This window comes from Marmota marmota, unplaced genomic scaffold, assembly GCF_001458135.2.
Source record: "Marmota marmota marmota unplaced genomic scaffold, marMar, whole genome shotgun sequence".
Taxonomy (NCBI): Eukaryota; Metazoa; Chordata; class Mammalia; order Rodentia; family Sciuridae; genus Marmota; species Marmota marmota.
In genome coordinates this window covers 24248339-24263567 of record NW_026000082.1, presented here as the reverse complement: position 1 = coordinate 24263567, position 15229 = coordinate 24248339, and the positions used below count along the sequence as shown (strand labels likewise).

Genomic DNA, 15229 nt, shown 5'->3' with positions numbered 1-15229 from the left:
TTCCTCTCAGGGCTACCTTTCCCTCTCTTTCTTCAGATCATCCTTCATATCCAGATTGTCTATAGGCATTTCTGGCAACTTCAAAGATCCTGGAAGAACCGAGGCTGGCTAGAGCTTCAGACCAGTTGTTGCTAAGGTTGTTGCTAAGGCGGCTGTAGCTGAGAACGCCGAAAGGACCAGCCCTCTGCGCCCTAGTGATGGAATCAGGCGCGCGCCAGCGTCGCCAGAGGGTGCGTCACCGCGCGCGGACGACAGGGGGCGGGGTCGGGGATTAGTCACGTGGCTTGGTTGCCTACGCGCTGCTGGGCCGTGGGAAGATGGCGGACGGAAAGGGAGACGCCGCCGCCGCCGCCGCCGGGGCCGGGGCTGAGGCTCCAGCGGTAGCGGGAGCTGGAGAAGGAGCCGAAACAGAGTCCATGGCTCGGGGTCATCGCCCTGCATCTCCGGCGCCGGGAGCCCCGGGCCTGCGACCGTGTTTGTGGCAGCTGGAGACAGAGCTGAGGGAGCAGGAGGTGTCTGAGGTCTCATCTTTGAACTACTGCCGGAGCTTCTGCCAGGTGAGGGGCTGACTGGCTGATTGAGGGCGGCGGAGCGGGGAGGCCAGGGAAGGAGGCCCGGTATCCGTTGCAGCAGCAGAGGCTGAACTCAAAGACACCACCCCCGTGTCTCGCCGCGCCCCCGGGCCGCAAAGGCCCAGCTGGCCCCCCTCCGCCCCAGTCTGAGTTTGGCCACTGTCGGGGCGGGTTTAGCTGGGCTATACTGAGAGCCGCGAGAGCGCCGACGGCTCCCTGGAAGGGCCGTGCCCTGTCGCGGTTGCTTGTGTCCTGCCCGGGTGGTTGGAGCGCCACTGCCCCCTGAGGGTTTGATTGCTCGTTCCTGGTGGGAGATGCTTTTTTGAGTGATATGGGTCTCTCCGAACTGGAAAACCCAGGTTTTCTTGAATAATCCGGAGGGGTATATTGGGGCCAGAGACTTATCTTTGGAGTCAATGTTTTCTGGCCCCTAAAAGGCTTGATAGTTGGCTTTGAAAGACGTGTCGGACTTTCCGATTAGGGATTGTGGAGCCGTTTGGTTGTTTGGTTTTTGCCCATTTTGGAGAGCAAGGAGATATGTTAATGCCTTCTTTAACCTCTTTTGTATTCATTTGTGGATTGTAGTACCAGGACTGAGGCTGGTGATTAGAAGAGGTTCAGGAAAGAGATGTACAGTGTGGCCTCTTTTGGCAGTCGTAAGATAGATCGCTTCTGTGCCATAGAGGGTCCCAAATTTAATTGCATGTTTATGGATGTATTGGTTTCCATGATCACTCCAAGGTGTTTCTCGGTGTTTTCAAGTCTACTACATTCGTACATATTTGTTATTATTATTTCTACTTCTGATGTTTGTTCTATCAGGTTTCACAGTCACTCCTTTGCTCCCCACCTGTGGTACTTAGAGAATATAAATTAATTGAAGTATATTGGTACTTGGATTCTTAAAGAGCATTTGAGTTTGATGAAGAAATTGTGGCGTTCTAAAGTTATAATTTGGGTGGGGGGTGTTTTCTCTGTTGGTTCAGGGCAGTATCAAAAGTTGATTTGCTTGAGTGCTTTTCTTCCCCCTTTCGCTGAGCCAGAAGAACCTCATCTCTGAATTAATTTTATTCTTGCTAATCTTTTTCATCCGTTATATCGCTCCAATTTTTGTGTATTCAACCTGTAGTATTTCCCTCCTCTATTTTATGTCAAGGTGTAATTGTTATCTACTTCCTTGCCTAGTGATAATAATTTAGAAAACTCGTTTTTACCAACTTCCTTAGAATGGTGCCAGACATTACCAAGTGCTGAGGAAGCATGAATAATGCACAGTACCTACCCTTGATGAGCTTATAGTTGATGGGAGGTTTTAGAAATGACAGTATTTCCAGTGCAGTTTTGGTAATAATAGAAAAGGAGTTGTAGAGATAGTAGTGAGGAGAGAGCCCTCTTGGGGCATCCTTGTGGAAAAGACAGTTAACTAGTAAAAATAAAGTTTAAAAGATTGATTATAGAGCGTAATATGTGTTTAGAACTTGTAGAGGCCACTTTAGATAGGATAAGGCTCTATGGCTGAAAGGATATAAATGGGTCATGTGAAGGTCTGGGGGGAACATCACTCCAGTGCCAAAGGTAGACATGAGAAGGGACATAAAATGCTATAGGAGAAAAGGGAATTAATTGCAGAGGGAGTGTGGGGACAGGAAAATAATCATGGGTTTTGAGTAAGGCTTCTAAGCTTGAGTTGTCTTTTGCAAAGATAAAAAAAAAGAATGTATATGGCCAGTCAGAATAAAGCCTATCAAAGATAGATATATACTTTGGATGCCAAAGAGATTCAAATTGTTCTTTTTTTTTTTTAATATTTATTTTTTAGTTCTCGGTGGCAGACACAACATCTTTGTTTGTATGTGGTGCTGAGGATCGAACCCGGGCCACACGCATGCCCAGGCAAGCGCGCTACCACTTGAGCCACATCCCCAGCCCCGAGATTCAAATTGTTCTTGAGGGGAAGAAGTTGGAAGTGGGATAATAACTCTCTGTATGGATGCATTGCTGGTTTTATTGAAAAAATATAAACAGCATTGCAGTAGTCTCCTTTTGCAATGCTTCCCCCTCCCATTCTTGATTTCATATAATTCAAGGGTGTGAAACAATTTTTTTTGTCACGTTATTCTCATGATGACATCTGTTGCAAATTAGTAACCCATAGCACATACATTTAAAAAAATAAAGAACCATCAGGATTGAAAAAAAAAAAAGATATATAGATACAGATTTAGATATAGGTTTCGTTTTATGTCTACTGCTTGCATTTCCAGTTTTATTTTAAATGTTTTAATGTCAAAAGTCTTGATAAGGCCTAAAAATGTGAGGACCCAGAAGAATTTTTAAAAGATAGCACTTTTGTGATTTGTCTTTTCTATGAAATTTTTCCTGAACATTTTCCAAAAACATTCTTTGGACTAAAAAGAAAATAAGAACAGTGTTCCTGTAACATTAGTTTGTCCTAGAAGACACATTGGATTGGATGTTAGTTGGATCCTAATTGTGATTCTACTACTTCTTAACTAATAACCTTGGGCAAACTATGACTGTGCAACTATATCATGTTTTCTGACCTTTATGTCCTCATGATGCTTTATACAAACAATAGAGCAGAAAGTTTATGTACAAATCTTCACAGAATTTGTCATAATATTTTGTTACATGATTCCAGTAGCTCAGATAAAATCAACTGTGTCCTTCATCACCAGACCACAGAAAAAAACCTTAAAATTAATGAAGAAACAGGAAAAATTGCACTATTAAGTTGATTGAATAGCTCTTGGTTTCTCATAAGATTTTTTCATTCACTTACTGTGTGACTAAGTGCTGAAGATGGGAAGCTAGGAGCTTATGATATGAAGAGATAGGTAGTAAGTATTAATTATCATAAAGGCCTGGATGTTTAACTACTACCACAAATCTATTTTCATCAGGTGTTTACTTAGAAATATTGTCCTGAAGACTTAGATTATATTAAGTAGATCCCTTCTGTAACATGCTTGCACCATATTCTCTTTCTTGAATCATTTAAAAGAAGTCACTTTATCTTTGGAATTGCACTAACTCAAGAAATAAACTAAGTGGATAGGGAATCTTTTCTCATTTAGGGTGTATTTTAAATTTTCTTGAGTTTGTGAAGACGGTAAACTCTAGAAGTAGTAGTTACTAAGAAAATGATACTTAGATCAAGTTATATTCAATGAAAATTTGTATTCAATGACTATGGGATGTGTCCCCCCCCCTTCTGTTTCACTCAGTTCCTTTTCTGAAAACATTGTCAGACAATGTAGATAAAATTAACATCACAAAACAATCCTCCTTTGTTTTGCTGAAAAAGTGATGTTTAATTAAAATTTTGCTGTATTTTGGGAGTCAAGATTCCAAAAGTTTTACAACTGGTGGCTCTATTTGTAACACAAATTTTTGAAGGCTTTTCAGTAAACTTCATTAATAAACTTGAATTTTTTTAAATTTAGTTGTATACAACACGTTTATTTTGTTTATTTTTTTATGTGGTGTTGAGGTTCGAACCCAGGGCTTTGCGCATGCTAGGCGAGCGCTTTACTGCTGAGCCACAACCCCAGCCCAATAAACTTGAAATTATTTGGTGAATCTTTATACTTTGAGAATACCAAAGGAATTTTATGAGTATACCACTTTATATGAGACAATTTTAATTTCTAGACTGACAGTGACTTTGTATGTTTTTAATGGTTAAAATAAGTAAGTGCTGCTTGGTTTAAATGACACATGCTTATAATCCCAGCAACCAGGGAGACTGAGGCCAGAGGATCACAAGTTTGAGGCTAGTCTCAGCAGTTTAGCAAGGTCTTAAGCAACTTAGTGAGAATCTATTTCTAAAGAAAAAATAAGAAGGGTTAGGGATATAACTCAGTGATGAAGTGCCCCTGGATTCTATCCCCAGTAACCCCCCCCGCCCCCCAAAAAAGGGTGCTATATTTGCTTTCCCTAGTAGTCCTCCCTTATGTACAGGGTATAGATTCTAAGACTCCCAATGGATGCCTGAAACTGCTGATATGAGCTCTTATTATTTTTCCCCTTTACTTACCTGTGATAAAGTTTAGTTTATAAATTAGGCACAGTAAGAGATTAACAATGACTAATTATAAAATGGAACAATTATAATGATGTACTAGTTATAGTATATCATTATATTAATATATTTTCTCTTTCATAGTGTCTTATTATGCTATACTCTTCCTGTGATGAGGTGAGGTGAAACAGTGCCTAAGAGATAAGATGAAGTATAGTGAAGGATGTAGGCATTGTGACTTAACCATAGTCTACATAACTACACAGGGTTACTTAAACACAAGCACTGTGATAACCGAACTGGCTAGTAAGTGACTAACATGTGGGTAGTGTATACAGTTTGGATAAACTGGACAATGGGATGATTTATGTCCTGGGTGGGACAGAGCTAGATGATGTAAGATTTCATAGATTACATAAAATGGTGTGCAATCTAAAACTTTTTGCATTATTTCTGTAATTTTTCATTTATTATTTTTGGACTGCAGTTGACCACTGGTAACTGAAACCACAGATAATTCGGGGCTACTTCACATGCACCAACATGTAAACTAGCTCTGTAACCTTGGGCATATTACTTTCTTAACCTTAATTTGCACATTTGCAAATGGAATGATAATAGTACTTATTGTTCTGTGTAAATACATGGTTATGAGGACTAAATTAGATTATCTCTATTAAAAAAAGCAATACCTTTGAAATTGTCTGAGTAATCCAGATTTCTTAGCTTTGGCCCTAGGTTGCTATTCACTTTTCACCTGGACCATCACATCACTCTGGTCCTAGTGTTACTGACACTTTAGTGGTCACTATTTGGGGTTCTTTATTTGGAGTCCATGGATCAAAAGTATGATCTCAGTCACTCCTAAGATTAAAATTTACCTGTGAGTTTTCAAGTGCATTATTTTGGGAATGTTATTTTAATTTTTATTTTTTTCTTCAAGATCCACAACACATTTTTTTTAAGAAAAGGAAATATCAACTGACTGATCTCCAAAAGGATAAAATTACTACTTTGACAGGATTTCAGGTCATCAAGCATTCTCAAGTCTTTCCCTTTCATTGTACCATTGTGCTGTTCTCTTATTGTCTCTGTCCCTTTTTTGGCATGGCAAAAATTCCTTCTTTAGTGCTCAACACAAGTATTATCTCTGTGAAGCTTTCCTTGATTTCATAAGACAAGTTTCCTCTTGTTTGTGTTTTGACACTTTGTGCATAACTTTAACATATTTTCTTGCTGTCACTGACTTAATTTAAGCTTCCTCCTTTTGCAGCAACCTTTGCACTCTCTCTTGCCTTCTAAACGACCTTATCTACAGTCCACCTTTGTGTTGTAAATATAATTGAGTCACTTTATTCCTAAAAAACTTAAGTAGTTTCTTTTCCTAAAGGCATGGTAAAGCTTGGACTCATTAGCCAGGCATACTAAAATTTTTAGAATCTGGACCCCAACGACCACCTTTCTAGTCTTGTTTGCTTGTTTTTCTGTCCACCTTCATCAGTGTCCTTTTCTGCTTGATTAGCCCTAGGATTCACAACTGCCTATTTATCCTTTAAGACCTGGCTCAGATATAGTCTTTCAGAACCTTTTTTGGATTTCAGCATTTGGAATTAGGTGATTCTTTCACCAGAGTATTCTGTTAGCATTCTGTACATAAGCCTACTGCCTAAATATTTGTTTCCATGTTTGTTTCTTGTATTGATGAGTAAGCCAACAAAAGCAAAGATCTTGTTTTTTCTCTTTTGTGTGCTTAGTACCTAGCAGTTACTACAGTGCCTGGCACACAAAAGTAATTTTTGAATGCATTGTATTGTGGGAACTGCACAATACACTCAAGAGATGAGTATTTTAACAAAACACCTGCCTAGTGGTGTAGTTCGGTGACAGAACACCTGCTTAGTGTGTACAGGAACTTGGTTCCATACCCAGCACCAAAACAAAACCAGCTCATTTATCAAAAGGAACCCATAATGTAAAGTTTAGTTAAGTAAAAACAATTTTATTGTAGAATATTACTATAAAGGAGCAGAATAAGAGATTTTGGTCCTTTCTTGGAGACATTACTTATCAGCTTAAACCTATATTCATATAAGAATATATACATTTACATGTATGTAAAAAGGAATAGAGAAGAGAGAAAATGGGAGGCATTATAGTATTGGTAGAGAGTTAGCTACCAAATAGAACAACAGTTGGAGGTGTTGAGATTAAGAGGATCAGTTCTCCCAACTCTTTGAGGTTGGTGGCCATGAAGATTCTTGAGCTTGGGGTTGGGGGGCACCACACACTTTTTTTCTTTTTGATACTGGGTATTGAACCCAGGAGTGTTCAACCACTGAGCTACATCCCTAGCCCTTTTTATTCTGAGACAGAATCTGGCTGAAAATTCTGTTAGCATCCTGTAAATAAAAGCCTAGTGCCTAAATATTTGTTCCCATGCTCAGGCTGGCCTTGAACTGGTGATTGTTTTGCTTCAGCTTTCCAAGTTGTGGGCATTACAGATCTGTGCCAGCATGCCTATTTCTTTCATATATTTTAAAGAATTTTTAGTGTATTACCTTCTGTTTTTTTTGCCCTGCCTTCTCTTGGGAGATGTCCAGATAGAAACTGCATGACAAGTAGTAATCATTGCAAGAGCTAGCTTTGTGTAGTGCTTGTGACCAAAACATAATATAAATGTGACCTGCGAAACAGTGAAAACTAGGTACTATCATCCACTGTAGTACCTACCAGTCTTGTCTCTTGCTGTATATTGGGACACCTACAAGTTTCTGTTTCTTCCTATGGATCATGCTTTTTTGAACAACAATGAATAAAAAATCTAAACAGAAAATACCACTTAATGCAAAAAATGGCAGACATACTGTTTTGTCTTCATTCAGGTCTAGACACCTGTGACCTCTCCTAGAGGCCATCTTATCTAAAACAGCACTTCCCAGTTACCTTTGACCTCCTTAACACTGCTTTATCTTCAAATCACTACTATCTGCTCTGCCTGCCTCTGTCTTCATCTGGAATCTTGACTGTTTTATTTACTAAGTACTTAAAATAGTCCCCAGAATAGTTCCTGGCTCTTATTGAATACTCAATAAATACTTGATGCTCTTTATATCTTTCTTTCCCTAAATCCCCTACTAGACTTTATGAGAGTAACAATTGAGTCTTACCTGTCTTTAAGGAGAAAGCAGTTTTTGCTCCTTACCAGCAGGAGCCAAACCTTTTTTATTTGTATCTTGATTACCTTAGAACCTTTTTAAAAAAAAAACTAAACTACTTTTTAAAAAATATAGGTTTATTTTATTTGTTTTTATGTGGTGCTGAGGATTGAACCCAGTGCCTCACTTGTGCTAGGTGAGCATTCTACCACTGAGCCACGACCCCAGCCCTACCTTAGAACCTTTAAGCTGGGTCTGGTGTACATATCTCAAATGTGTGTGTGTGTGTGTTGGCGGGGGGCGGATAGAAGAGAACTTGATTTAACAGAAGTTTATGCAACAGATTTTATATAGATAATTTTAACAAATAAAAATTTGTATTATAAAACTTTCATGTTGGCACAAAGCCAACCTGTAAACCATTATGTGAAAAATTAGGGTCACTATATAATTTCTTGGGTATCTTTTGTGTGCCATTCTCTCAGGTGGGTAATGTTATTCTCATTTTACAGATAGAGAACCAAAGCCCAGAAAATTAACTAACTTTCTTAAGGTCATATATGCATACCCTGTTGCAAGGTCTTTAGACTCCAAAGCCCATGCTCTTTTTCCCCTGTATCATAATCATAATTTCCTAAATTGTGTTTTGTGCCTCAAGATGTGTAAGTTAGTAAACTTTTTTTTCTTTTTTCTTTTTACCAGGGGTTGAACTCAGGGGCAATTGGCCACTGAGCCACATACCCAGCTCTATTTTGTATTTTATTTTGAGACAGGGTCTCGCGGAGTTGCTTAGCGCCTCACTTTTGCTGAGGCTGGCTTTGAACTCCTGCTCCTCCTGTCTCAGCCTCCCAAGCTTCTGAGATTACAGGCATGCATCACTGTGCCTGACATAAACCTTATTCTTAAATTGGGTTCTGTGTTCATATAAATTAGGATAATGATGGGATAAATGTTTCTAAATGTATCTTTTATATTAAGATTAGTGGGAATCTTCTAAAGAGACATGTTTTATGCAGCATTTTACCACTTATCAGGTCCAAAACACTTTGCCATGTCTAATGTTTATATCAGCCCAAAAGTCACATGCCTTCCCCCCCCCCCACTAAAATGAAGCAAAATGTGATAGTGAAGAATTGGTTGCTTTGTCTTTCAGCAGGTCCCTGAGATTAAAAAAAAAAAAAGTGATCTTCTTTCTTCCTCCATTCCTCCCTTCCTTTTGGCATACCACCGCGCATTTTTTGTTTTTGTTGTTTTTTTGTGTCATGTTGGGTATTGAACCCAGGGCGCTCAACCACTGAGGTACATCCTTGGACTTTTTAGTTTTTATTTTGAGATGGGGTCTTGCTAAATTGCTCAGGCTGACCTCACATCTGTGCTTCTCCTGCCTCACCCTCCTGAAGTGCTGAAATTACAGGCATGTGCCACTGTGCCTGGCCACATATTCAATTTTGATTCTCTACTTTCCGTCTAAAACATGACCATGATCTTTCTTTCCCCCTCCATTCCTTAGTCCTTTCCTTCATTCCTTCCTTTCCTGGAAGTTAAACCCAGGGCCTTGCACATCCTAGGCAAGGACTGTACCACTGAGCTACACCCCTGATTATGAGCTTTTTATGAAAAAAAATTCCCACCAAAGTTTTCCAAGTTTTAAATTACATTTATTTCACATCAAATGGGTTTTAATGTATTTGAGAGAAGTTGAGATGAGGTATATTTCAGACTTCTTCAAGGTTTATTCAGATTCACTTGTATTTCTGTATCATAGCTGGCCTAGGAATTACTAATGTAATTTCTCCACACTTCTGTGCTGATTTCTCCAGTGTCCTTTTTTTTTTTTTTTTTGAGTGCCTTCATTGTTATATTTTTCTTTTCTTTCTTTCTTTTTTATTCGTTTTAGATATGGGAGCATATGGTGTTGACATTTAATTTCATAGTATTTATACTCCCAAGAAAATAACCCTAGCATGTTACATTAGCCAGCACAATGTCTAATTACTTTTTTTTCATATATATTTAAGTACAGTATTTTAAATAACAAAAATAATTATATAATTTAGTTTTTTTTTTACTCAAAACTAATACATGCTCATTCTGAAAACTTAAAAATAATATTTATAAATACATAAAGCATTGTTTAACATGTCTGAGGCCCTGGGCTCGATCCTTAGCACTGCAAAAAATACATAAAGGAATCTGTAAAATTACTACATAAATTCAGCTGTTGGAAAGGTACATATAGAATGTGTTTATGTAAGTATTAAATTTTTTTAATTGCCTAAGCAATTCATGAATACATTCTCATTGTAAAAAACTAGAATAATGGGCTGGGGCTGGGACTCAGCAGTAGAGCGTGGTGCTGGGTTCGATCTTCAGCATCACATATATATAAATAAAAGAAAGGCATTGTGTCCACTACAACTAAAAAATTTTTAAAAATGTTTAAAAACTAGAATAACAAAAAGAAAGAATAAAAAGTGAAAGCTCCATCCACACCCTCCCTTATGTTCTAGTGCTGTTTTATCCTAGGTGAGCCTATGTTAAAAGTTTGAGAATTTATATTTGAAGAATTTTTCTGTGTGCTAAGTACTTAACTCATGTGCTATTTTTAGAAAAATCATTTCAGGTTTATATATTAAAACTTTATTTCACTAATAGAGAAACCTTTTTATTAAATATATCCAAATTTACTGTATTTAAGAAAAAAATGCATAGTGCAGTATTCTACCAAAAACGGCATTGATTTTTTATTTTATTTTATTTTTTGGTACTGAGGATTGAACCCAGGGGTCCTTAATCACTGAGCCACATCCTTGGCCCTTTTTTATGTTCTATTTTAGAGACAGGGTCTCACTGGGTTGCTAAGTGTCTTGCTAAGTTGATGAGGCTGGCTTTGAACTCACAGTCCTCCTGCCTCAGCCTCCCAAGCTGCTGGGATTACAGGCATGCACCACCTGCCTGGCTGCATTGATTATTAAATTCTACAGGTAGAAAAACTTTAGTACTTAACTTTAAATTATTTTAAAAATACAATGCCTATATCAAAAGTGATTTGAATTTTTTTTAAACTATAAAAGCAAGGCTTAAAGCAAAAATATATATATACAGTTAGATAGGGTTTTAAGGAAAAGAAAAGCTCCTTTCCTTCTGCTCTCCATCTCTCCAGTCATTTCCTAGAGGAAATCCTGTCTTAGTCTCTTGTATATTCTTAAAAACTCAAGTATACTTTTTCAATTAACTTTTTAGTTTAATATATAGAGAACATTTTTCTTTATCAGTACGTTTTGGCAGGCATCGATAAATCATTCATGTTATTTTTTATTGTCACAGATAGTGTTTCAGAGACTGTTTTTAAATATTAAACCTTGGTTATTTATAGTATAAATTCCTGGAATTAAAATTACTAGATTAGAGGGAATTTTTTGGGGGGGGTACCAGGGATTAAACTCAGGGGGCACTCAACCACTGAGCCACATCCCTAGCCCTCTTTTGTATTTTATTTAGATACAGGGTCTCACTGAGTTGCTTCGTGCTTTGCCAAGTTGCTGAGGCTGACTTTGAACTCCTTTTATCCTCCTGCCTCAGCCTTCTGAGCTGCTGGGATTATAGGCATGTGCCACCTTGCCCAGCAGAATGTTTTTAATCTTGATGGTTTTACAAAAAACTGAATATATACTTCTTGGATACCTTCTTTCCTTATATCCTTGCCAACCTGGTGTTAAACTTTTTAATATTTGCCAATCTGATAGGTAAAAAGTTAACTTAATGTTAATTTTCATTGAAACATAATTTGAGTATTTTTTCATGAGTATCAGACAGTAAATATTTCTGAATATCAGACATTAAAACTTTTTGCAAAATTTTTTAGTGTTGATGAACCTTTATTTTATTCATTTATTTATATGTGGTGCTGAAAATTGAACCCAGTGACTCATACATGCGAGGCAAGCACTCTACCACTGAGCCACAACCCCAGCCCCTGCAAAATTTTTTTACATAACTGTCTTTTTTTCCCCCCTTGTTTTAGGTGGACACAATATCTTTTTTAATTTATTTTTATGTGGTGCTGAGGATCGAACCCAGTGCATCCCTCATGCCGGGCCAGCACGCTACCACTTGAGCCATACCCCCAGCCCCCATAACTGTCTTAAATGTTATAAGTTAAAAATAGTTAACTAGATTTTGTCTAATCATTGAGTATGATGATATGATTTTGAAATTCTATCCTCTTTTGAGGGTCTCAAGAAGCAAAACATAATCCCAAAGGGTATCAGTCACAGCCTAAACTGAAGACTTTGGAATATGTGATACAGATAGTGATTGTGGTTTTGAGAGATTTGTCAGTGTAATCGTTAATTGATCAGACATTGTCTTTTATACATTAGGCTCTAGGAAGACAGTCATAGCTGAATAATTAGGAAAGACCTAGTGTTTTCCATTAACTAATTTTTGTTTACATTATGAGCTCTAAATTTTCTAGTAGAATACCACTAAAGGATCTATGACCTTTGGCCAAAACAGTTTATTGTTTGGGGAGCTTCAGATTGTTGCTTACATAGGATGACCTTTAAATTGATTGTGCTCCAAAGTCCTATAATTATATTGAGAAATTCTGCTAAATTTGCTAAAGACGAATTACACACACACACACACACACACACACACGTCTCTTTATTTGGCTTTTTTTTTTTTTTTAGTTGTCCATGGACCTTTATTTTATTTATTTACGTGTGGTGCTGAGAATAGAACCCAGTGCCTACCATATGCTAGGCAGGTGCTTTACCACTGAGCTACAACCCCGGCCCTAAAGATTAATTTTTAAGCTTTCTTCAAACATTTGTTCATTGTTTTATTTTTTAAATAAATGAATACCTATAAGTTTTATTTATACCATACTGATACATTGTATAAGTTTATAAAACAATACCAGAAATACATAAAAGGGATGACTTTTTTAAGTTTATTTAAATGCAAGTGTTAATATTATATGCTTGTCCCAGTGGGTTTTCATTTTCCTCTCTAGAGTAAATACCACCCCAGAGGAAGTCATTCTACTAATTTGAACTAAAACTATTTGTTTGCATTAATTGTTGTGTCTCTTTCTTTGGCCTTTTTCTTTTGTAAGGAAACTTGAGTTCAGTCTTTAAAGGAGTTGGTAAATAAAATTGTTAAATCTAGAGTAAATTATCCCATAAAGTTCTAACAGTAAATGCAGATAAAATATGTTTGGCTCAATTTCATGTTTTATTCTTGTATAAAATGGAGAACATATACATAATACATTTGAAGTTAGGAAATTTCACTGTTTTTGGTGGTACCAAGGATTAAACCCAGGAGTGCTCTCTTACTGAGTTGATTTTCCATCCCTTTTTATTTTTTTATTTTGAGATAGGGTCTCAGTAAATTCAGAGACCTTGAATTTGTAATCCTGCCTTAACCTCTGGAGTAACTGGGATTACAGGTAAATGCCACCATGCCCATCAGGATATTTCACTTTAAATCCTCATTCCAATATTCTGATCAAAGATAGGTGTCTACAAAACTCTTTTGTGGGGGAGGGGTGTACTGGGGATTGAACTCGGGGCATTCAACTACTGAGCCACATCCCCAGTCCTATTTTGTATTTTATTTAGAGACAGGGTCTCACTGAGTTGCTTAGTGCCTTGTTGTTGCTAAGGCTGGTTTTTGAATTTGAGATCCTCCTGCCTCAGCTTCCCAAACCACTGGGATTACAGGTGTGCACCACCGTGCCTGGCCTCCAAAACTCTTAAACGTTGAAAATAAGTTAACAAATCATTTCATAAAAGTACAAAACAGGGCTGGGGTTGTGACTCCGTGGTAGAGCCTTTGCCTCGCACACATGAGGCACTGGGTTCCATCCTTGGCACCAAATAAAAATAGATAAACAAGATAAAGATATTGTGTCCATCTACAACTAAAAAAACTTTCTAAAGTACAAAACATCAAAAGCAACTAATTGTAACTTGCTATGTGTTAGTCAGAATGCTGGATTCTGATTTACAGTTTTGAATAAAACAGATATGGTTCCTGCCCTCTGAGTTTATTCTCTGGTAGAGAGTGAACATTAATACATTTACATATGGTGCAGAAGAATATGATGATCAAGTGTATTTATCTACCTTCTAACCAGTTTGTCTTTAGGGAACAGGAACATAGGTACAATAACTCTTAGTGGGGTTGGGGATATATATATATAGCTCAGTGGTACGGTGCTTGTCTTGCTACTGTGATTTGCACTGATTCCATTCTCAATTGTAAGAGATAAAACGACAAAATACCTTTTAGGAGATGTAGCCCAGTGGTAGCATGCTTGCCTAGCATGTATAAAGGCCCTGGGTTCAATCACTAGTGTGGGTGAGGCAAGGAAGCCAACAAAACCAAACAAAAAAAAACCCCCACCTCTCAGTGCCTATCTCTCCCTTTTTTAAAAGAAGTTTTTAATATTTATTTTTTAGTTATTGGTGGATACAATATCTTTATTTTATTTTTATGTGGTGCTGAGGATTGAACCCGGTGCCTCACACATGGTAGGCGAGCACCCTACCTCTGAGCCACAACCCTACCTTCAATGCCTATCTCTTGCACAATAATTTAAAAATCGAATATAAATAATTTCTGAATAAGCTTCATTATTGCTTTTTTCTAGTTAGTATAGTTTAGAAGGAGATAATTATCCTTACCTTGTTTCTGTAATCAGCTTCATTGAGGTTGATTGCAATTGAAGCTAGTGTGTGCTTCAGAAGAGAAGGGAAAACAGGAATGCAAGACTCCATCTTGGACTGGATGAGGGCTTTTTATAAAGTATTCTAGGTTTAGAAATGCCAAAACTAACATATGCTTTTTAACTTTCCAGAACCATATAGCATTTGAACCCCAACAAAAGAAAGCTTATATTGTGTATAAGGCCTTATAAGGATAGGAACCAAATTTGTTTTGTTTTTTGGCGGGGACAGTGGGGATGGAATTGGATGGAATAGAGTTGTAGACTTTCACTTCTTTATTGTGTACGTCCTTTAAAGTGGTAGTAGTGTGTGAATTTTAGTATTGCCATGAAAGAATATGCAAGATCTGTTGTAAAAAATGAAAATAAAGAAAACTATTCTCTCTGATATAAGGAGGTTGATTCATATTGGATTGGAGTGGGAGCAAGGGAGGATTAGACAAACTCTAGATAGGACAAAGGGGTGGGAGTGGAAGGGAGGGAGCATGAGGGTAGGAAAGACGGTAGAATGAGATGGACATCATTTAACCCTAAGAACATGTATGAAGACAGGAATGGTGTGACTGTACTTTGTATACAACCAGAGGTATGAAAAATTGTGCAGTATATGTGTAATATGAACTGTAATTCATTCTATTGTCATATATAACAAATTAGAATAAAAAGAAAACTATTCTCTCAGTTTATAAAGAAATAACTTATAGAACATGTTTTGAAA

General features: G+C 37.5%; 1 protein-coding gene across 1 annotated transcript in view; it reads left to right on the top strand.

The window, feature by feature from the left end:
* The first annotated feature begins 278 nt into the window (after positions 1-278).
* Rlf (RLF zinc finger) overlaps positions 279-15229 on the top strand; it is a 72410-nt gene continuing 57459 nt past the window's right edge. The window contains exon 1 of the mRNA XM_015485206.2: positions 279-557. Within this exon, the coding sequence (XP_015340692.1) occupies positions 318-557 (240 nt within the window). The 5' untranslated portion in view covers positions 279-317. The remainder of the gene's footprint in view (positions 558-15229) is intronic.